This window comes from Gymnoscopelus braueri, assembly GCF_963280865.1.
Source record: "Gymnoscopelus braueri genome assembly, chromosome: 6".
Lineage (NCBI taxonomy): Eukaryota > Metazoa > Chordata > Actinopteri > Myctophiformes > Myctophidae > Gymnoscopelus > Gymnoscopelus braueri.
The window spans coordinates 14,503,181-14,526,217 of record NC_137607.1 but is presented as its reverse complement, the minus strand read 5'-3'; the positions used below and the strand labels follow the sequence as shown (position 1 = coordinate 14,526,217).

Below are 23,037 nucleotides of genomic sequence, written 5' to 3'. Positions count from 1 at the left end.
AAGGTTAAGCATGGGTTGGAGAGGCATCTTAACCAGACATCAGCTGGGAAAAGCTATCTTGAAGAGGTGGGTTTTGAGTGATGTTTTGGAGGAGATGAGGGAGGGGGCATTTCTGAGGTGGTTGGGGAGTGCATTCCAGAGAGGGGGCGGGGGGGAGCAACAGAGAAAGCCCCGTCCCCCCATGTACGAAACTTGGCCTTGGGAACCTCCAGGAGGTTGCCTTCACTGGACCTGAGGGAACGGGAGGGGACATAAGGTTGGAGGAGATATATGGATATATTCACATATGAGATATGTAGAAATATGATACATCAGTGTGCTATAGCTATAAATGAACTGTACTGTACATAGAGCAATGAGAAAAGAGATCATTTCCCAGTTGAGTTATGATTTAATAAAATTCATATTTTTCTTACAGAGAGCAGCAGCATTAACATTTCTGTCCTCAACATGCTCATATCAGGAGAGCTTTCCATGCTGGAGGTACAATCACTGCTTCTTAATACAATATTCATTCATCCAATATCATTTACATTACAATATAACTTGACGTTTATGAGCCTGGAGCATTATAGGAGTATTGTTTTTTATTATACCTGCTTATTTATTATTATGATCCATCTCTGTCTGTCTGTCTGTCTGTCTGTCTGTCTGTCTGTCTGTCTGTCTGTCTGTCTGTCTGTCTGTCTGTCTGTCTCTCTCTCTCTCTCTCTCTCTCTCTCTCTCTCTCTCTCTCTCTCTCTCTCTCTCTCTCTCTCTCTCTCTCTCTCTCTCTCATATATCTTCATCAGAGGGTGGGCGTGTCTTTCAAGAACTCCACACCCTGGTTGGTGCTGGCAGGTTCAGGAGGTGTGGCTGACCTCTTGAGTGACCTCTTGGAGAACCAATCACCTGCCTCTGATGGTGTTAATGTCACTAGAGTGACAGAATTGATGAGGAAACACTTCCCTTCTGAAGCCCTGACAGATCAACTTGTTGAACAGGTAAGAGCAGTGATTGGTTCACAGTGATGAGGCTGAACCTGTAGCCAATCACAGGGAGATAATTATTTGTAAATCCACTGGGGAGAGTGGAGGCTGGTGGCTTGTCGGGTGAAGCGGGCGTTTTGAAATGGAATCTAGATATTCAGAAGAGAACTATGTTATATAAAACTTGGAAAAGTGAAATTAGTTTGGATTAGTAGAAGGGGGAGGGTCTTAATAGAGTGAAAACAGTGATCAGATGGATAAAGCTCTGGACATTTAGCGGTTTAGAGAATGTCCAGAGAAGGGTCAAAGCAGGAAGGAAGTAATGTGTGTGTGTGTGTGTGTGTGTGTGTGTGTGTGTGTGTGTGTGTGTGTGTGTGTGTGTGTGTGTGTGTGTGTGTGTGTGTGTGTGTGTGTGTGTGTGTGTGTGTGTACTAGGGCTGTCAAACGATAAAAAAATCATCATATTAATCACAGCTTAAACATGAATTAATCATTATTAATCACCATTCTAACTATGTCCAAAATATGCCTTTTTTCCTGTATATTCTGGTTATAACAAATCCACAGTGTGGTATAAATATCAATAATATACACAATAATACAAAGACATTTCATCGTCTCATTGTTATTCCTCTAAACAAGTGGTCCAGGGACCACCAGTGGTCCTTGAGGGGTTCCAGGTGGTCCCCAGCTAAATAATGGAGAGTTGGTAACCAAATGGACCCTTATAGATCTTTAACTCTTGAGTGTAAAATGAAACCAAATGGCAGTGGTGTAAAGTAACTAAGTACATTTACTCAAGTGCTGTACTTAAGTACACTTTTGAGGATGTTTTACTTTACTGGAGTATTTCCCATATTCAGTACTTTTACTTCTTCCCCACTACATCTATTGTACTATTACTCCACTACAATTATTTGACAGCTTTAGTTACTAGTTACTTTGCAGATATAAATTGTGTGTGTGTGTGTGTGTGTGTGTGTGTGTGTGTGTGTGTGTGTGTGTGTGTGTGTGTGTGTGTGTGTGTGTGTGTGTGTTGTATATGTATGTGTGTGTATTATTACACTAAATGCCATCAGAATATCATAAAGTCTTACAAGTTTCTGTTTACAGTTGATGTAATTGCAGACATTTTTAATTTGCCCATGCTGTGACCTTTGACCTTGACCCTCAGGTTCAGAGCATCTACCAGAACAGGAAGCTGATAACATTCTACCATGAAGAGCAGGAGAAACCAGAAGACTTTGATTCAGTCATGATCAAAGCCCTGATGCCAGGTACAATATAGAACAATAATTAACATGATATTTAATAGTCTTTACTTCTGGGAGGTGAAACACTGTGGGTTACAGCACATTTAGTGCAGGAACAAACACTCAAAAAGGGCCTTTGTTTTATAGATACCTCTCCCCACGGTAGGAAAAAAACTAACAATGTTTCCTTTAGTTCTACCCCTGATAGAAGAGTAGTACAAGTAAAACAAGTGCCGCGCTATGAGCTTGTACATCTGCTATTTTTTGAAAAATTTGTGCAACTCTTTCAACATGTATACATTTTAAACTCAAATCTTTGCTTCTGGGGGGTCCCTGGAACAAAATATTTTGAGATGGGGGTCCGTGGTCAAATATATATGAATGAATAGCGAAAGAAATCTAAAATGACACAGATGCGTTCCCGGTTTAAATGGGTTAAAGATATGAAAAAACAATGTCACATTTGTTCTACCCCGGGGAGGGGTAGGGTCAACTAATTATGATGTTCATTTAACAATGTGTGTGTGTGTGTGTGTGTGTGTGTGTGTGTGTGTGTGTGTGTGTGTGTGTGTGTGTGTGTGTGTGTGTGTGTGTGTGTGTGTGTGTGTGTGTGTGTGTGTGTGTGTGTGTGTGTGTGTGTGTGTGTGTGTGTGTGTGCAGCCAGTAAGCTCCGTGCATCAGGTAATACCTTCCCTTACAGTAAGGAGCTGATTCTAACAATGAGATGGAACAGAGTGGACTTTGCCAGCAGTGAGCTCTTCAATGATGACATCAACATCAACTGGAAGGTGAGAAACAACATCACAACATACCTGCAATGGTGTAAAGTAACTAAGTACATTTACTCAAGTACTACTTAAAGGGATACTTCACTTTAGGGCCGGGGACACATTTAAAAAAAATATTAAAAATAAATGAAAAAAGTTATGGAAAATTCATGGCCCCCTCACGCATTAGTAGGACACTCTAATGCGTGAGGGGGCCATGAATTTTCCATAACTATTTTCATTTATTTTTAATATTTTTTTTAAATGTGTCCCCGGCCCGAAAGTGAAGTATCCCTTTAAGTACAATTTTTAGATGCTTTTACTTAACTGGAGTATTTCCAATTGTCAGTACTTTTACTTCTACTCCACTACATCTCAGAGTCAAATATTGTACTTTTACTCCACTACAATTATTTGAAAACTTTAGTTTTGATTATTATTACAAAACATACATTAACCACTTAAGCCCTATATACATTTTGTCCATTTGAAAACAGCAGATGTACAAGCTCACAATGTGTCGCATCGCGACGCATTGTGAGCTTGTAGATCTGCTATTTTTAAAAGATTTTTATACATTTTTATTTTATTTATTCAGCATAATGAGTACTTTCTACTTTTGGTACTTTAAGTACATTTTGATAACAATACTTTTGTACTCTTACTCAAGTACATTTTTTATTCTGGACTTTTACTTGTAACAGAGTATTTCTACATTGCAGTATTGATACTTTTACCTAAGTAAAACAAATTGAGTACTTTTTCCACCACTGAATACCTGAATGTTGAAGTCACACATACAGGTATATTCACTGTATGTGAATACTGCCACCTAGTGGTTCAGACATATTACTACTGTAGATTTGAAATGACTTACTGATAGTCACACACACACACACACACACACACACACACACACACACACACACACACACACACACACACACACACACACACACACACACCCCAGTGGTTCAAAGTAACTAAGTACATTTACTCAAGTACTTTACTTAAGTACACTTTTGAGGATTTTTTACTTTTACTTTTGAGTATTTCCCATTTTCAATACTTTTACTTCCACTACATCTCAGTGGCAAATATTGTACTTTTACTCCACTACAATTATTTGAAAACTTTAGTTACTAGTTACTTTGCAGATATAAATTATTATATTATAAAACATACATTAACCACTTTAGACCTATTGTATACCTAGGCTATTTGAAAATAGCCGATCTACAAGCTCACAACGTGTCGTGAGGCGTTGTGAGTTTGTAGATCTGCTATTTTCAAACATTTTAGTACTTTTACTTTTGGTACTTTAAGTATATTTTGATGCCAATACTTTTGTACTTTTACTCAAGTAACATTTTGAACACAGGCCCTTGCAACAGAGTATTACATTGTGGTATTGATACTTTTACTTAAGTAAAAAATGTCAGTACTTTTTCCACCACTGAGACACATGTCATTATTGTCTACATCTTATTTTCCCTTTTTAGTTTTCTGGTCTACAGCTTAAAAACAGTTAGATAACCTGTCCCTGTTTTACCTCCACTGTGTCCAACAGGATGAAGACATGAAGGAATGCATGACGTTCGCACTGACCAGAGACAGGCCACAGTTTGTACGTCTGTTCATTGAGAAGAAGTTCATCCCGACTTATGGCCTCCTGGAGGAACTCTACAGCAGAGTGAGAAGAGGCACACGGTTGAACCACACACTGGTCTACAAGCTGCTACTGGAACGCCTGAAGGAGCGACTGGGATCCTCAGTTGACTCTCTGGAAGAGATCAGCCTGTTTGAGGTGGGTTTAGGTTTAGACTAATCTATATTATAATCCTTGATCAGTGGTTCTGAGGAGACGACCTTCACTCACTACTTAACCCATTAAGACCGGGAACGCATCTGTGTCACCACTTTAACCATCATTTTATACTTTAACTTTGGCTATTTAAAAATAGCAGATCTACAAGCTCATAGCGCGGCACCGAGTGCCGCGCTATGAGCTTGTAGATCTGCTATTTTTGAAAAATCGTGAAGATTTGTGCAAATCTTTGAATATTTATATATTTTTAAAGCGAATATTTTTAACTTAAATCTTTGCTTCTGGGGGGTCCCTAGAACAACATATTTTGAGATGGAGGTCTGTGGCCAAATACATATAATTTAGGTGGTCTTTGACAACCACTGATATTATGACAACATATGTTATTTCAACAAAAAGAAAAACTGTTAGGATTTAGAAGACATTTGTAGAATTCACAGAAGCAAAGATTTGAGTTAAAAACGTTCACCTTTAAAATCAAAGATTTGCACAATATTTCACGATTAAAAAAAAAAATGCAGATCTGCAAGCTCAAGGCACTCGGTGCCGCGCTTTGAGCTTGTAGATCTGCTATTTTTGACACAGATGCGTTCCTGGTCTTAATGGGTTAATGTTGTAAGTGTGGTGGAGGGGGTATTAAACTATCAACAACAATCTACTTTGAATATAAAGCAAATTTGTAATGTATTGGTGAATAATATAATCTTGATAATTCTGTTGAACATATAATATACTGTATGAATATTTTTTTCTGAAGAAAAAATAAAGAAAGCAATAGTTCAAAGCCACTTTATTTGAGAGAAAATGTGTCCTTTGTGACAGGATTGTCTTATTTCCTCTTCTTTGTCTCTTCTCTGTCTCTCCAGGTGTCAGGTGTCTTGAAGAAGTTAAAGGTTGATGTGAAGCCTTACTACACTGTTCTGGATCTAGAAGACTTCACCTCTGACAAGAAGGCTCTGGAGGTATTCTTCTGAATATATAATACTGTTATGTTCTTTCATCCTCTATTTAAACATGAACACTAGTGTCCCTGTTCTGGGGTTGAACCCTCAGCAGCAGATCTACAAACTCTCAATGTGCAGTGTTGTGACGTGTTGTGAGCTGGTAGATCGGCTATTTTCGGTGAAGATATTTAGTGTAGAGGTAAATAATTAGGGGGCTCTAGTAATGACCCCTGGGGGACTCCGGTAATAGGGTCTGAGGGTTATTAGCAGTTTATTAGTTAGTAACCTCTACTATGCTTTAATATTATAATAATCTGTTACACAGTTTGTTTTATTCAAATAAATGACGTCTTTCTTCAGTTTAAGTCAATGAAGGCCTGATCAGTGATATAAATGTAAACTTTTTTATTTTTTTATTGACTCAGGTCTTGATACAATTTCTAACACTATAGACAACATATAAATGATTTGTAAGCTGTGTGTTCTGTATTCTGTTAATGTTGGTAATGTTTGTAAACATTGGAGTAAAACATACATATATATTGATTCATGATAGGGTTAGATATTTGCAAATAGCATATTTTTCAAATTGCAAATCAAACTGTTTAAGAACATAAGCCTAATATATCTGTTCAAAACAATCCCAGATTGGGCCTTTAACCCATTAAGACTGTGAAGATCTGTGTCACTTTTAGATATGAGCTCAAATTATAAATGATATGCTATTCAAAAAATAGCAGATCTACAAGCTATGAGCTTGTAGATCTGCTATTTTTGAAAAATCGTGAAAATGTGTCAAAATCTTTGAATATATATATTTTTAAAGCGAACATTTGTAACTCAAATCTTTGCTTCTGGGGGTCCCTGGAACAAAATATTTGAGATGGGGGTCCGTGGCCAAATACATATCATTGTGGGGGTCCTTGACATGAAAAGATTGAGCACCACTGATATAGAAAAATGCATTTTTCAGAAAACTGTTGGAATTTAGGAGACATGTAGATTTGGCTTCAGGCCTTAATGGGTTAATGCTCATTTTCCATTTCCTCTTCATAGTTCTGTTCTTCTCTCCTCAGCATGTCAGAAAGCTGCTGAAAGGAGAACCTTCATACAGGAACAAGCCCTGTGAATCCCCCTGGACTCATCTCTTTATCTGGGCTGTCCTACAGAACCACAGTGACTGTGCTGTCTGCTTCTGGGAGCAGGAGGTAAAACACCTGATGCTCACAGAAGGCTGCAAGAGTTTTATACATTATACATATGAGTAAGGAGTCTGTAATCAGCCCTCTGTCTCTGTATCTCTCTGTGTGTCCCTGTCCCCCTGTCTCTCTCTCTCTCTCTCTCTCTCTCTCTCTCTCTCTCTCTCTCTCTCTCTCTCTCTCTCTCTCTGTCTCTCTGTCCCCCTCTCTCTCTCTCTCTCTCTCTCTCTCTCTCTCTCTCTCTCTCTCTCTCTCTCTCTCTTTCTCTCTCTCTCTCTCTCTCTCTCTCTCTCTCTCTGTCTCTGTCCGTCTCTCAGGCAGAGGAGCCAGTGTTGAATGCTCTGAGTGCCTGTAAGATGCTTAGAGAGATGTCAAAGTTGGATATTGAGACGGACACCAAACTTTCCGAGCTGGCAACAAAGTTTGAGGAAAGGGCACGTGGTAAGACATTGAAATCACATTTTTTGACAGAAGTCTTTTTTAGGTTGTTGCTCCTCAACTGATATTCAGTAGTCCGGCACCCCTTGGGGTTGGGTGGGAAATGTGGTATATATTTTTTTATATATTTTTTTGTCCACAATATTGTCTATTTAGACCCCTTATCCCGTCCAGGTCCGCACCAAAAGCACCTGACCGCTCATAAGATGTGATTTAATTCCGGTTTTATCTCGAGTTAACTGGTCTTGCCCTGGTTTTGGCTTAGATATCATGGTTTTTACATGGTATAAAAAACAAACGGAAAGCTCCGGTTATATTTTATTTTCTCTGGAGGACGAACAGTTATCCCCTTTGTGTTTACCAACGGTCTGACACGTGATCATGATATATATAAATGTTCTGTGGCCAGCGGGGGGGGGGGGGGGGGGGGGTTATAGAAATATTATATTCCATTCAGGTGAAGTTGTAGATTTATTAGGAAGATTTCAGCAGAGAGACAACATACAGCAACTTTCAGGCGTCTTTCAAGACTCACTGAAAACGGCTGTAGTCAGGCCGTTACTCAAGAAACACAATCTTGATCCATTGGTGCTGGGTAATTATAGACCAATCTCAAATCTGCCATTTTTGGGCAAGGTCTTAGAAAAAACTATCTTTCATCAACTGTATGTGTTCCTACAGAACAATAAGGTTCATAACAAATTCCAATCTGGCTTCAGGAAAGGTCATAGTACAGAAACAGCACTTGTAAAAGTAATTAATGATCTTAGGGTGTCCGCTGACGACAAAAATGTATCTGTTCTCCTACTCTTTGACTTAACCGCTGCTTTTGATACGATTGATCACACAATTCTACTACAACGTTTGGAGTACTGGATTGGTTTGTCAGGCACAGCCTTGTCTTGGTTTCACTCTTACCTAACAGGCAGAAGCTATTTCGTCAGTCTAACTTTGACTCAGACAAACACAACATCTGTTCTGGTATTCCACAGGGCTCAATTCTGGGTCCCTTATTGTTCTCCCTGTATATACTACCGCTGGGAGAACTCATCGCCGATCACGGAGTGAACTTCCATTTCTATGCTGATGATACCCAGCTGTATCTTTCAGTAGCTCCAGACGACCCCTGCGCTCTAGACCCATTGTTGACCTGTCTGTCCAGTATAAAATGCTGGATGAGTGAGAACTTTCTTAAGCTAAATGAGGATAAAACAGAAGTTCTCATAATTGGCTCCAGTGAGCAGAGAGAATCAATAACAAGTAGACTTGGTAACCTGGCTGTAGAAAGTAACACCACAGTAAAGAACCTGGGGGTTATTATCGATTCTGAATTGAATTTCAATACACACATTAATCATGTCACCAAGATTGCTTTCTTTCATCTTAGAAATATTGCGCGAATTAGAGACTATCTGTCGTTAGACGATGCAAAAACGCTGATCCACGCTTTTGTTTTCTCTCGGCTTGATTACTGCAACGCACTCTACTCTGGCCTGCCAAAGAAAACAACTGACAGATTACAACTTGTTCAAAATGCGGCAGCCAGAATTTTAACTAAAACTAGGATGAGAGAACATATCACTCCAGTTCTAGCTTCACTAGCTCCCGGTTGTTTTTAGGATTGATTTTAAAATTATTTTAATAGTTTATAAAGCTCTAAATGGTCTGGCACCTTCCTACCTCTCTGACTGCCTAGAGAGATATGTTCCAAACCGGGCCCTCAGGTCTTCAAGTGCTGACCTGCTCGAGGTGCCTACAATGACATATAAAAAATACGGTGAAGCAGCATTCTGCTTTTACGGACCGACAGTGTGGAATAAACTCCCATTACACTTAAGACAGGCAGCCTCTGTCAATAGCTTTAAAGCACAGCTCAAGACCTATTACTTCACTCTTGCTTTTAGCTGATTCTTGATTTTTAATTCCTCACTGTATTGCCTATTTTAATGTTGTTTTATGCCTTTGCTTTTATTTTATTTTATTTTTGTTTGCTTTATTGTTAAATTGGTTCTAACTGTAATTGTATTCTTGCTCTGTAAAGCACTTTGATCTGCATTTCATGTCATGAAAGGTGCTATACAAATAAAGTTTATTATTATTATTATTATTAATGAGAAGCAGGGCTCCAGCCCTGCTCCAGCAGCCCATCGGGGCACAAGCCTCCTAAACACCCATCTTACACAGTTCTTTATACTCCACATTGTACCAAAGATGCTCTTCTAAATAGTCATATAAGGTATGTACTAATTATAAGAGAGACCCATTCACAGTTACACAAATACACATAGCTGACACAGTGAGAATAGCACTGGGGGAAACAGGTCAGCTGTTAGATTGACAGCTGTAACTGAGTTGGAATTAGCACATTTATGTGTAACCTTGCTTCAATGAGATAACCACCAATACACAATATATATACAGGTTGGCATTCTAATTTATCCATTACAGGGGGGGGGGATAGGTGCATTATTGCCGTATATGGTGCCTGCAGTCCTGGTTGCGATGGTGAAAACTAACTCAAGACTGCTTGCTTCTGAAAATGTAACCCTCTGTCGGTTGGTCGATGGGTCGTCTTTATTTACACACACGATCCGATCATGGATCAAAATGGATATAACATTTCTGTGACCGGTTGAAAACGTTATAAAACACAAATTGCTGGCACTGGGGTGAGTATATTATGAATATACTCTGGCAGTGAATGTGTTAAAACATCTTAAAGAGGTGGTGCCATGGTTTTTCTCTTTTTCTCTTTTTCATGTGTTGTGTTTCATGAGGTTGATAGAACTTCATTAAGCCCCCTGGTGGTGTTTTTATGGTGTTTTATGTCTTCTCTGACTATTTTGAATTTCTTCCTGGAGGCTGAAACCTTGAGGGTCAAACGTGGCAATAGAAAAACAGCACTTTAATGACACAGTCAAATTATACCCTCCCCCTCATTATCATAACACAACAGGTGTGGGCATGAGGAGGAGGAGGGACTAGAACAGTTGGGTGGTGCTAAGGTGAGAACCAGGTATACTTAATGAACTGGAGGTGTGTCCACATAATAACATAATTTTAACACTTTCTGTACACTTTTTTGAAAGAAATCTTCCTCCTAGTATAACCATAATACCTGATGATTATGTTTTTTTGGGGGGGGGGGGGGGGATCACTGAAAATCACGGCACCCAGTCTTTAAATCTGACTTGCCCAAACTGGACTGCAGATGGACAGGGCCGGCCCTGAACACCATTTATCCAATTCGGAAACATTCTAGCATGTAAATATACTTTATTCTGTATATATATAAATGAATTATTGTCATTTTAATTGTTTCCAATAAAATGTCTTATTTCTTTATAATGATCTCAGGTGTGTTCGGTTCATGTTACCAGAGCGATGAGAAGCTCTCCTTCCAGATCCTCAGCAGAAAGTCTCCAGTATGGAACACAGACTGCTTCCAGATAGTCACAGCTGTCGAATCAGGCCTCTTCCTAAGCCATGATGGAATACAGGTTGGTCCATGTGTGTCTGATGCAGATGGTACCCTCAACCATCTGAGTTGTTTAAAAGTCCTCACATGCAGGGCCGGCTTAAGCCTTCGTCACCGGTGCGTTTCACTGTTTTAGTGCTCCTTCAGCAGCCGCTTTACGGCGATAGTTCTGTCTTCTTTCACTTTCTCCATGCCGTTTGGTGCCCCCCCCCCAAGGCTGGTGCCTTGTGCTTCAGACGACTTATGCATAGCACTGGTCACGGAAAATAGGGCCCAGAAATGGCTAAATACATACTATTCTTCTTCTCAGTCCGTGCTGTCTACGGTTTGGTGGGGTGCTATGAAGAGAGACACAACCGTGTGGAAAGTCCTTCTCACCATGTTCTGCCCCCTGCTGCTCTGCACCAACCTCATCTCCTTCAGGTTAGCACCCAGCCCTACATGTTTAACACAATAACACACTTGTTGTCCCATATGAATATTATACTTTTTACTAAAACTATACATTAATTCACTTTGTTTAAGACTAAGTTGAGTGGGTTTATGATGATGCTCCACCTTGCAGGGAACCAGATGAAATACAACAAGCGGTTAATAGGCATAGCAAGCCCAAGCCTTCCTTTGTCGTATCAAGATGGCGTCAGTTCTGGAGTGCTCCCGTCACTTCCTTTTTGGGCAACGCAGTGATGTACATCCTCTTCCTCTTCCTGTTTGCCTACGTGCTGCTGGTGGACTTTAAGCCACCGCCCCCTAGTGGGCCGTCCATCAGTGAATACGTGCTGTACTTCTGGGTGTTCACCTTCTTCTGTGAGGAGATCTATGAGGTGAGCTATTCTTGTGTTAACAACAAGTGTGTGTGTGTGTGTGTGTGTGTGTGTGTGTGTGTGTGTGTGTGTGTGTGTGTGTGTGTGTGTGTGTGTGTGTGTGTGTGTGTGTGTGTGTGTGTGTGTGTGTGTGTGTGTGTGTATACATACATACACACACACACACACACACACACACACACACACATGTATGTATTTTTTGTATGTATCTAATTGCAGTATTTTGGTGCTTTCCTTTTTATTTTGGTGGGCAGGACCTTTTTACCTTTTGAGAGCCTCTAAATTCCAACCAATATTTAAAAAACAGCTTCTTAGCTAATCAGCTTTTTATGACTATGTTGAATCTTTTATTTTTGTCCACACTGTTTAGGAGGATGTAAGTTCAATAATTTCACGTCCTGCAACGTTGCCACAGCTGTAATGTAAGGCAGCCTACATGTGGTTACATGTGACAGCTATATTACATTTGTCTAGAGGGTGGGTGGACCGACCGCGGCAGACCGTGGACCCAAACGTAACATTCAGACCTGCCACATCCAAACTGGACACAAACACTGTTCAGGGGTCTGTCATGAAAATAGTCACACCAAAACTACAGCAGTGTTTAACACTTCAAATGTCAATAACTCAGTGACCGTCCACATAGCTGACTGAAAATCTAGTTCTTATGAATGTGCTCTGAAAGCTGCTGGTGGGAACAATTCTGCACACAATAATGCAGGTGTTCATACGAACATCTGGGGGGTTCCGGGAGTCAGTGACTGATGGTCAGTTGGGGGCCCCTGAGGGGTGAAACATAAATGATAGTCTGCCTGTGCATGTGACACATTCAGCTGATTCTCAATCAGCTTGATTCAGTTTAATTGATGTGTTTATGAACTTTCAGGCATTCTTCATGCGTGACATGACTTCACGCCAGAGGATGAAGCTCCACATGCAGGATGTCTGGAACATGTATGACCTCACTGCCATCCTTCTGTTCATTATTGGTCTCATCTGCAGGTTGGTACACATTATTCATTATTAGATATAGTACTCCAGATTGTGACATAAGCAAGGACAGAAAACAACAACAAAAACCCCAGTAAATATTGTGTGGGTAATGACTTTGGCATCAGGACCCATAATCGTAATTAGCACCATGTAATCATATTGGTACAACACAATGAAATACAAGGTAAAGCATTTAAACATGAGCCTACAGTATGGCTGCCTCTGCCTGTGCAGATACACATGCATGGTTTGTCTCTGCCTACAGTAGTGATTATTGACTAGTTTATATTTGTGATTTATTTATTTAGGTTATTCAGCCACTCCACATAGTGCCTTCTGGCCTCCTCTTTTGCTAACTGTGTGTCTGGCCGGCCGTCCAGCCTAACTCCCCATATAGACCACGCCCATTCCACCGTTTTCTTCAAAAGAAAGACACTTTTTGCTACAACTCAGATTTTGTCCAACTCTCACACACATCGTACACATGATCTCTGTGATCACTTGATCACGACTTGTCTGTCAGATGTTTCAGATTCCGTTTTGATTGGCTATGATTGGCTTTCAAAGTTAGTGGGAGGGGCCTGTTTTGCACAAAATGCCACAAATCTTGAACACAGCATTCAATTACTGTGAAACTCCCAGGAGGCCAAGGAAGAAACTCCACACACTTCTCAAATTGGCCTCATGTTGGCGCTACCTATAACTCTTGAACCGTAGGTCGTACAGTAAAAAAGGACCCATAGGTCCTTTGTGTCAGACTAGATTGTCCACCATTTTGTGTTTTCTTCAAAACAGACTTTTTTCTCCAACTCCCACATCTTTTGTCCAAAACTAACACAAACCTGTACACATTTATATCTGAAGTCATGTGATTAAGATGTATCAGTCACGTTTCTCATATACCACGCAGCCTACGTTACCCAGAGTCTCTGGGTGTCATAGCTACGTTATCTGGCATCTGGCAGGTTTGATATCTGAAGCTGTCGCTGACTGGAAATCATGCAGAATGAACTGGGTTGTAACCGAGAGCAGAGACGTGCTACAGCCAGTTTGATTGTGTAAACAAGTTATTATAACCTTTATTACAGACTGTCTGTCTGTGTCTCTCTGTCTGTCTGTCTGTCTGTCTGTCTGTCTGTCTGTCTGTCTGTCTGTCTGTCTGTCTGTCTGTCTGTCTGTCTGTCTGTCTGTCTTTCTGGGTATGGATATCTATCCATATAGGTAGAACTTTATTGATCCCTGTGGGAAAATTCATGTTGATATTTCAGTGTTAAATATAGTCTTTGTTCAAATGTATTTATTTTGCTTGTGTGCTTCAGGATGTTTGAGCGGTCCTATGACGTTGGGCGATGTGTCCTGAGTATCGACTACATGGTCTTCACACTCCGTCTCATTCACTTCTTCGCCGTTCACAAAGAGATGGGACCAAAAATCATCATTGTTGGCAAGATGGTAAGATATAAGACAGATATTAATGTTCTTCTGTCACGCTGTGAGGGTAGCGTTGGTCACTGATATCATAATGAACACTAGCCCTGTTTGTGATGTCTCCCTCCCTCCCTTGATCGGTTATAACAAACTTTTAGATGGCTCATTTAGTCACTACGGTATGTGCTTTGATTTTAAGACCTAAAGGAAGTTGCTGCCCCATCGGCAACAGTACTCTCACCCCAGGTCGTTTGTTGAACATCTTTTTTCTCCTAATTAACCTCTCTCTTCACATCCTTGGACATTAACCAAAAAGTAGACGAGTCAAAGTCATTATTAGCACAAGTCAAAACACACAGGGAGAAGTCGACGAGCTGTGTATTATTTTTTGTTATCGTTGTCTGTGTGTGTGTGTGTGTACGGTATGCAAACTGTAAGTAGGATTGGTTATTCGTCAAAGACAGGAGTGATTCTTCCTTCTTCCAACTAGCAGTGTTATGCTAACTTAGTTTTTCAATGTATCGTCCACAGTTCTAATTTAGTTTTTCAATGTGACGTCGACAGTTCTCAGATAGGATTTACTGTAAAACATTACATTACATTACATTACAGTCATTTAGCAGACGCTTTTATCCAAAGCGACTTACAATAAGTGTATTCAACATAGGTAGGGAACGAAAACTACTAATCACCAGAAGTCTTTAGTGCATTTTCTGCATAAACAAGCAACCAAGAGTATACCTAGCGCTAAGGTAAAAGTGCAATATATCAGCTACCTATTTCCTTAAACAGATGAGACAAAATAGCTAAATCAAATGAGCATGAGCTAAAACAAATAAGTATATCGACTAAACAAGATCCAATAAACAATCCAATAATCCAATAAACAATACAGCAATAGAAAACAAGCGTTCGTACAACTAGTTAACAACAGGTCAGGCAGAAAGGAAGGGTAGTGTTTCCTGAAGAGGTGAGTTTTCAGCCTGCGGCGAAATATGGGCAGTGACTCTGCTGTCCTAACATCAGTGGGAAGTTCATTCCACCACTGTGGGGCCAGAACAGAAAAGAGTCGTGACCGTGTGGATCGGCCAGAAGGACCCTTGAGTGACGAGGCAATCAGTCGCCCCGAGGTGGCAGACCGAAGTGGTCGGGCAGGGGTGTAGGCATCGACCATAGCCCGGAGGTAGGAAGGAGCTGTTCCTTTCACTGCCCTATAGGCTAGCACCAGGGTTTTGAACTGGATGCGAGCCGCTACGGGGAGCCAGTGTAGAGAGCGGAGAAGGATGGTTGTGTGGGAGAACTTGGGGCGGTTGAACACCAGACGAGCCGCAGCTTTCTGAACAAGCTCCAGAGGTTTGATGGCAGATGCCGGAGCACCAGCAAGGAGGGAGTTGCAGTAGTCCAGGCGGGAGATGACGAGAGCCTGGATGAGCACCTGGGCTGCCTTCTCCGTGAGGAAGGGGCGAATCCTCCTGATGTTGTAGAGCAGGAATCTGCAGGACCTCGTCACTGATGCGATGTTTGCCGAGAACGTCAGTTGATCGTCCAGGGTCACACCCAGATTCTTTGCAGTCCGAGTTGAGGTCACCACAGCATTATCAATGGTGATGGCCATGTCTCGGTGCGGACAGCCCTTCCCCGGGAGGAACATCAGCTCGGTCTTGTCCAGGTTGAGCTTCAGGTGGTTTGTCGACATCCACTCCGAGATGTCAGCCAGACAAGCAGCAATGCGTGCCTCCACCTGGGTATCAGAGGGGGGGAATGAGAGGATTAGCTGGGTGTCATCGGCATAGCAGTGGTAGGAAAAGCCATGGGAGTGGATGACAGCACCCAGAGATGTAGTGTAGAGAGAGAAAAGAAGAGGACCCAGAACCGAGCCTTGGGGAACCCCAGTTGTGAGCCTGTGTGGTTCTGACACAGACCCTCTCAGCATCACCTGGTAGGAGCGACCCGTCAGGTAGGATGCAAACAGGGAGAGTGCAGAGCCTGAGACACCCATCCCCTCGAGGGTGGAGAGGAGGATCTGATGGTTCACCGTGTCGAACGCTGCAGACAGGTCCAGGAGTATCAGCACGGAGGAGAGAGAGTTCGCTCTAGCGGCATGGAGCGACTCCGTCACTGCCAGGAGGGCAGTCTCTGTCGAGTGACCCACTTTGAACCCAGACTGGTTGGAGTCCAGGAGGTTGTTCTGGTGGAGATAGGAGGACAGTTGTTTAAAGACAGCACGTTCGAGAGTTTTAGATAGGAAGGATAGAAGGGAAACCGGTCTGTAGTTCTTGATCTCAGAGGGGTCAAGTGTCGGTTTCTTCAGGAGGGGGGTGACTCTGGCAGTCTTGAAAGTAGAGGGAAAGTAGCCAGATGTCAGAGAGGTGTTAATAAGGTGGGTTAAGAAGGGAAGAAGTTCAGGTGCAATAGACTGCAACAGAGTGGATGGGACCGGGTCCAGAGAGCATGAGGTGGGGCGACTAGAGGTAACAAGGAGAAGGACCTCGTTAGGGGAGAGGGGAGAGAAGTGAGATAGAGAGGGGATGGGGGGGGGGAGAGGAGTAGATGAAGGTAGAGAGGGGGGGTGGCAGGCAGACGGGTGTGGGTAGTGCGCAGGGCACCAGCCGGGGGAGGAGGGAAGGAGGATCGGATATCGTTCACCTTCTTGTCAAAGAAGTTGGCGAAATCGTCGGGGAGGAGGGACGAGGAGGGAGGAGGGGGTGGTGGTTGCAGGAGAGAGGAGAAAGTTTCAAAGAGTTTTTTAGGGTTGGAAGCAGAAGCCTGAATTTTAGTGCAGAAAAAAGCAGCTTTAGCAGCTGATAGAGAGGAGGAAAAAGTAGAAATGAGAGATTGGAAGTGTTTGTCCATGTGTTTGTCCATGTTACTAATAAGCCTTTAATATGTAGAGGAGGTGTAGCCTGGCTCCACCCCCTGAATCGTTTGCCTCGCATTCAGGGTCTGGTGACGCTGTCGAAGGCAGGTGTTTCTCGGTTGAAAATCTGTACGACGAATCGGGATCGGGATAATCCAGTATGAACCAATCGCCAAAGAGTCTTTGAAAAAAAAACTTTGGCCACGCCCCCATCTCAGAAATGGGCTGCATTGAGAGGGCTTTCAGACTGAATAATGGAGTGAAACAAAATGAAAATTCAGGCTGAGTGTCAGGCTAGAGGAGGTGTGCTCTGTGACAGCTGAACTGCACTCTTTTATCACTCTTAAAAAATAGTGTAAAATAGCGAAAATAGCCAATCTACATGCTGGTAGATCGGCTATATTCAAAATGTTGTAATATTGAAGTAGGGCCTTAATTTATGAAAAAATCATAAAAAGTTTAAATATAAACTTTTCTATAGTTTATATAAAATAATGTAAACTATATTAAAAGTTTGTTTCAACCCATCAATATTTTTTAAGGGATTGGACATTTCCACCGGTCCGTCCTCAGCCAGAGCTGGACACAGTGGGACCTCATCCTGGAGCTAGAGTGGAGGGAAGGTCACAAACAGGATAAATAACACTAAATGTCTTGTTTCTGTTCAGATAAAAGATGTCTTCTCATTCCTCTTCTTCCTGGGGGTGTGGATAGTGGCATACGGAGTAGCCAATCAGGCGCTGCTCTATTCCTACGACCCCAACCCAGAACGTATCATCCGTCGAGTGTTCTACAGACCTTACCTGCACATCTATGGACCTGTTGATGATGAGGATGGTGTGTGTGTGTGTGTGTGTGTGTGTGTGTGTGTGTGTGTGTGTGTGTGTGTGTGTGTGTGTGTGTGTGTGTGTGTGTGTGTGTGTGTGTGTGTTCGGTTACCACAGCTCTATAGCAATGATTACTGTCACAATATAGAGATTTCACTTTTTAACTAAAAACATTTTGTTTTAACTATATATTGTATAAATCACTTACAATACCTTTAAAATGCCATGGACCATAAACTTATCTTATGTGTAAGTTTGAATTTCAGTTTGAGACTGTTGAAATATTTGACCATTTAATGTATTATTATTATTATTATTATTATTATTATTACCCTTATAGGTTTTTGTGTTCACCGGCCATAGCGGCTATGGCCGGTGAACAGTCCAAATTTCCAGGCCCCACTCTGCGGCCTGTGGGGGCGTGAAAATTCAGGGGGCGGACTCTACATGTCCTCTGGGCCCCCCTCTGCGCGTGAACACCACTTGTTCGCCCATCGGTCTTACGGATTACCCACACGGATGTTTTTCCCTTTGTTTACGTTTTAGGGTCCTATCTTGCAGTTCAAGCATAATTCCACAGGGTGGGTGGCAGGGTGGCAGAATATGAGCCAAAACTATTAGAAGTGAACTGTGTACACCTCCCACACTGTACTATGGGAAACGGCCTACTATTAGAACTATGGGCTGTGTACATTGTGTACACCTCCAATACAATGCTATGGTAAATGGCGTTTACCATCATGTGACCTCCCGGGACGCTGTTTCTCGCCAATTCCCGCCTAGTCCCGCCTAGTACAGCCTAGTCCAGCCTAGTACAGCCTAGTCCAGCCTAGTCCAGCCTATTATAACCTAGTCCAGCCTAGTCCAGCCTAGTCCAGCCTATTACAGCCTAGTCCAGCCTATTACAGCCTAGTCCAGCCTATTACAGCCTAGTCCAGCCTAGTCCAGCCTATTATAGCCTAGTCCAGCCTTTTACAGCCTAGTCCAGCATAGCCCAACCTAGTCCAGCCTATTACAATCTAGTACAGCCTAGTCCAGCCTAGTCCGGCCTAGTCCAGCCTAGTCCAACCTATTACAGGCTGTTCCAGCCTAGTACATCCTAGTACAGCCTATTACAGCCTATTACAGCCTAGTCCAGCCTAGTCCCACCTATTATGGCCTAGTCCAGCCTATTAAAGCCTAGTCCAACCTATTCAAGCCTAGTCCAGCTTAGTCCCGCCTATTAAAGCCTAGTCCAGCCTATTACAGCTTAGTCCAGCCTATTACAGCCTAGTCCAGCCTAGTACGGCCTAGTACAACCTAATAGAGCCTAGTAGAGCCCAGTACAACCTAGTCTTAACTAGTCCAGTCTGTTCCATGCTAGTAGAGCCTATATTGCCCTCCCCTAGTCTGTTCCATCAAAAGGCTGGACTAGGCTAGAACTGGGTGTACTAGGCTTTACTGTACTAGACTCTACTGGTCGCTAATAGGCTGTTTTAAGCTCTAGTAGGCTTTGCTAGGCTGTACTGGGCTCTATTAGGCTAAAGAAGGCAGTAATTTACTTTGGCCTACAAAGGTACATGCAAAACTATTGCTCATGCACACACAAGCTATGGCCCGTGTACACAGTGGTTAGTCCCTATGGTCTGAGTATCTACAGGGCTGACAAGGGACTAGTAAAGCCTAATAAAGAGTATTAGAGTCTGGTACAGCCTAGTACAACCTAGTCTAGCCTAGTCCAGCCTGTTCCATGCTAGTATAGCCTATACCACCCTCCCCTAGTCTGTTCTCCCAAAAGGCTGGACTAGTCTTGGATGTACTAGGCTGTACTGTACTGTACTAGACTCTACTGGTCTCTAATAGGCTGTTTTAAGCTCTAGTAGGCTTTGCTAGGCTTTACTGGGCTCTATTAGGCTATAGAAGCCAGTACTTTACTTTGGCCTACAAAGGCTCTTGCAAAACTATTGCTCGTGATGAACACACAAGCTATGGCCCGTGTACACAGTGTTTAGTCCCTATGGTCTGAGTATCTAAAGGGCTGACAAGGGACTAGTAAAGCCTAATAAAGAGTATTAGAGTCTGGTACAGCCTAGTACACTCTAGTCTAGCCTAGTCCAGTCTGTTCCATGCTAGTATAGCCTATACCAACCTCCACTACTCTGTTCTCCCAACAGGCTGGACTATACTAGTCTTGGGTGCACTAGGCTGTACTGTACTGTACTGTACTGTACTAGACTCTACTGGTCTCTAATAGGCTGTTTTAAGCTCTAGTAGGCTTTGCTAGGCTTTACTGGGCTCTATTAGGCTATAGAAGCCAGTACTTTACTTTGGCCTACAAAGGCTCTTGCAAAACTATTGCTCGTGAACACACAAGCTATGGCCCGTGTACACAGTGTTTAGTCCCTATGGTCTGAGTATCTAAAGGGCTGACAAGGGACTAGTAAAGCCTAATAGAGAGTATTAGAGTCTGGTACAGCCTAGTACACTCTAGTCTAGCCTAGTCCAGCCTGTTCCATGCTAGTATAGCCTATACCAACCTCCACTACTCTGTTCTCCCAACAGGCTGGACTATACTAGTCTTGGGTGCACTAGGCTGTACTGTACTGTACTGTACTGTACTAGACTCTACTGGTCTCTAATAGGCTGTTTTAAGCTCTAGTAGGCTTTGCTAGGCTTTACTGGGCTCTATTAGGCTATAGAAGCCAGTACTTTACTTTGGCCTACAAAGGCTCTTGCAAAACTATTGCTCGTGAACACACAAGCTATGGCCCGTGTACACAGTGTTTAGTCCCTATGGTCTGAGTATCTAAAGGGCTGACAAGGGACTAGTAAAGCCTAATAGAGAGTATTAGAGTCTGGTACAGCCTAGTACACTCTAGTCTAGCCTAGTCCAGCCTGTTCCATGCTAGTATAGCCTATACCCACCTCCCCTACTCTGTTCTCCCAACAGGCTGGACTATACTAGTCTTGGGTGCACTAGGCTGTACTGTACTGTACTGTACTGTACTAGACTCTACTGGTCTCTAATAGGCTGTTTTAAGCTCTAGTAGGCTTTGCTAGGCTTTACTGGGCTCTATTAGGCTATAGAAGCCAGTACTTTACTTTGGCCTACAAAGGCTCTTGCAAAACTATTGCTCGTGAACACACAAGCTATGGCCCGTGTACACAGTGTTTAGTCCCTATGGTCTGAGCATCTAAAGGGCTGACAAGGGACTAGTAAAGCCTAATAGAGAGTATTAGAGTCTGGTACAGCCTAGTACACTCTAGTCTAGCCTAGTCCAGCCTGTTCCATGCTAGTATAGCCTATACCAACCTCCACTACTCTGTTCTCCCAACAGGCTGGACTATACTAGTCTTGGGTGCACTAGGCTGTACTGTACTGTACTGTACTAGACTCTACTGGTCTCTAATAGGCTGTTTTAAGCTCTAGTAGGCTTTGCTAGGCTTTACTGGGCTCTATTAGGCTATAGAAGCCAGTACTTTACTTTGGCCTACAAAGGCTCTTGCAAAACTATTGCTCGTGAACACACAAGCTATGGCCCGTGTACGCAGTGTTTAGTCCCTATGGTCTGAGTATCTAAAGGGCCGACAAGGGACTAGTAAAGCCTAATAGAGAGTATTAGAGTCTGGTACAGCCTAGTACACTCTAGTCTAGCCTAGTCCAGCCTGTTCCATGCTAGTATAGCCTATACCAACCTCCACTACTCTGTTCTCCCAACAGGCTGGACTATACTAGTCTTGGGTGCACTAGGCTGTACTGTACTGTACTGTACTAGACTCTACTGGTCTCTAATAGGCTGTTTTAAGCTCTAGTAGGCTTTGCTAGGCTTTACTGGGCTCTATTAGGCTATAGAAGCCAGTACTTTACTTTGGCCTACAAAGGCTCTTGCAAAACTATTGCTCGTGAACACACAAGCTATGGCCCGTGTACACAGTGTTTAGTCCCTATGGTCTGAGTATCTAAAGGGCTGACAAGGGACTAGTAAAGCCTAATAGAGAGTATTAGAGTCTGGTACAGCCTAGTACACTCTAGTCTAGCCTAGTCCAGCCTGTTCCATGCTAGTATAGCCTATACCAACCTCCACTACTCTGTTCTCCCAACAGGCTGGACTATACTAGTCTTGGGTGCACTAGGCTGTACTGTACTGTACTGTACTAGACTCTACTGGTCTCTAATAGGCTGTTTTAAGCTCTAGTAGGCTTTGCTAGGCTTTACTGGGCTCTATTAGGCTATAGAAGCCAGTACTTTACTTTGGCCTACAAAGGCTCTTGCAAAACTATTGCTCGTGAACACACAAGCTATGGCCCGTGTACACAGTGTTTAGTCCCTATGGTCTGAGTATCTAAAGGGCTGACAAGGGACTAGTAAAGCCTAATAGAGAGTATTAGAGTCTGGTACAGCCTAGTACACTCTAGTCTAGCCTAGTCCAGCCTGTTCCATGCTAGTATAGCCTATACCAACCTCCCCTACTCTGTTCTCCCAACAGGCTGGACTATACTAGTCTTGGGTGCACTAGGCTGTACTGTACTGTACTGTACTGTACTAGACTCTACTGGTCTCTAATAGGCTGTTTTAAGCTCTAGTAGGCTTTGCTAGGCTTTACTGGGCTCTATTAGGCTATAGAAGCCAGTACTTTACTTTGGCCTACAAAGGCTCTTGCAAAACTATTGCTCGTGAACACACAAGCTATGGCCCGTGTACACAGTGTTTAGTCCCTATGGTCTGAGTATCTAAAGGGCTGACAAGGGACTAGTAAAGCCTAATAGAGAGTATTAGAGTCTGGTACAGCCTAGTACACTCTAGTCTAGCCTAGTCCAGCCTGTTCCATGCTAGTATAGCCTATACCAACCTCCACTACTCTGTTCTCCCAACAGGCTGGACTATACTAGTCTTGGGTGCACTAGGCTGTACTGTACTGTACTGTACTGTACTAGACTCTACTGGTCTCTAATAGGCTGTTTTAAGCTCTAGTAGGCTTTGCTAGGCTTTACTGGGCTCTATTAGGCTATAGAAGCCAGTACTTTACTTTGGCCTACAAAGGCTCTTGCAAAACTATTGCTCGTGAACACACAAGCTATGGCCCGTGTACACAGTGTTTAGTCCCTATGGTCTGAGTATCTAAAGGGCTGACAAGGGACTAGTAAAGCCTAATAGAGAGTATTAGAGTCTGGTACAGCCTAGTACACTCTAGTCTACCCTAGTCCAGCCTGTTCCATGCTAGTATAGCCTATACCAACCTCCACTACTCTGTTC

General features: G+C 42.7%; 1 protein-coding gene across 1 annotated transcript in view; it reads left to right on the top strand.

The window, feature by feature from the left end:
- Positions 1-2,940: 2,940 nt before the first annotated feature.
- LOC308086821 (transient receptor potential cation channel subfamily M member 5-like) overlaps positions 2,941-23,037 on the top strand; it is a gene marked incomplete at both ends in the record, with an annotated part of 71,236 nt that continues 51,139 nt past the window's right edge. Inside the window, 11 exons of the mRNA XM_080430466.1 lie at positions 2,941-3,009; positions 4,559-4,795; positions 5,683-5,778; positions 6,837-6,968; positions 7,277-7,400; positions 10,755-10,897; positions 11,186-11,298; positions 11,441-11,699; positions 12,586-12,701; positions 14,012-14,144; positions 17,646-17,814. Coding sequence (XP_080286592.1) covers positions 2,941-3,009; positions 4,559-4,795; positions 5,683-5,778; positions 6,837-6,968; positions 7,277-7,400; positions 10,755-10,897; positions 11,186-11,298; positions 11,441-11,699; positions 12,586-12,701; positions 14,012-14,144; positions 17,646-17,814 — 1,591 coding nt within the window. The remainder of the gene's footprint in view (positions 3,010-4,558; positions 4,796-5,682; positions 5,779-6,836; positions 6,969-7,276; positions 7,401-10,754; positions 10,898-11,185; positions 11,299-11,440; positions 11,700-12,585; positions 12,702-14,011; positions 14,145-17,645; positions 17,815-23,037) is intronic.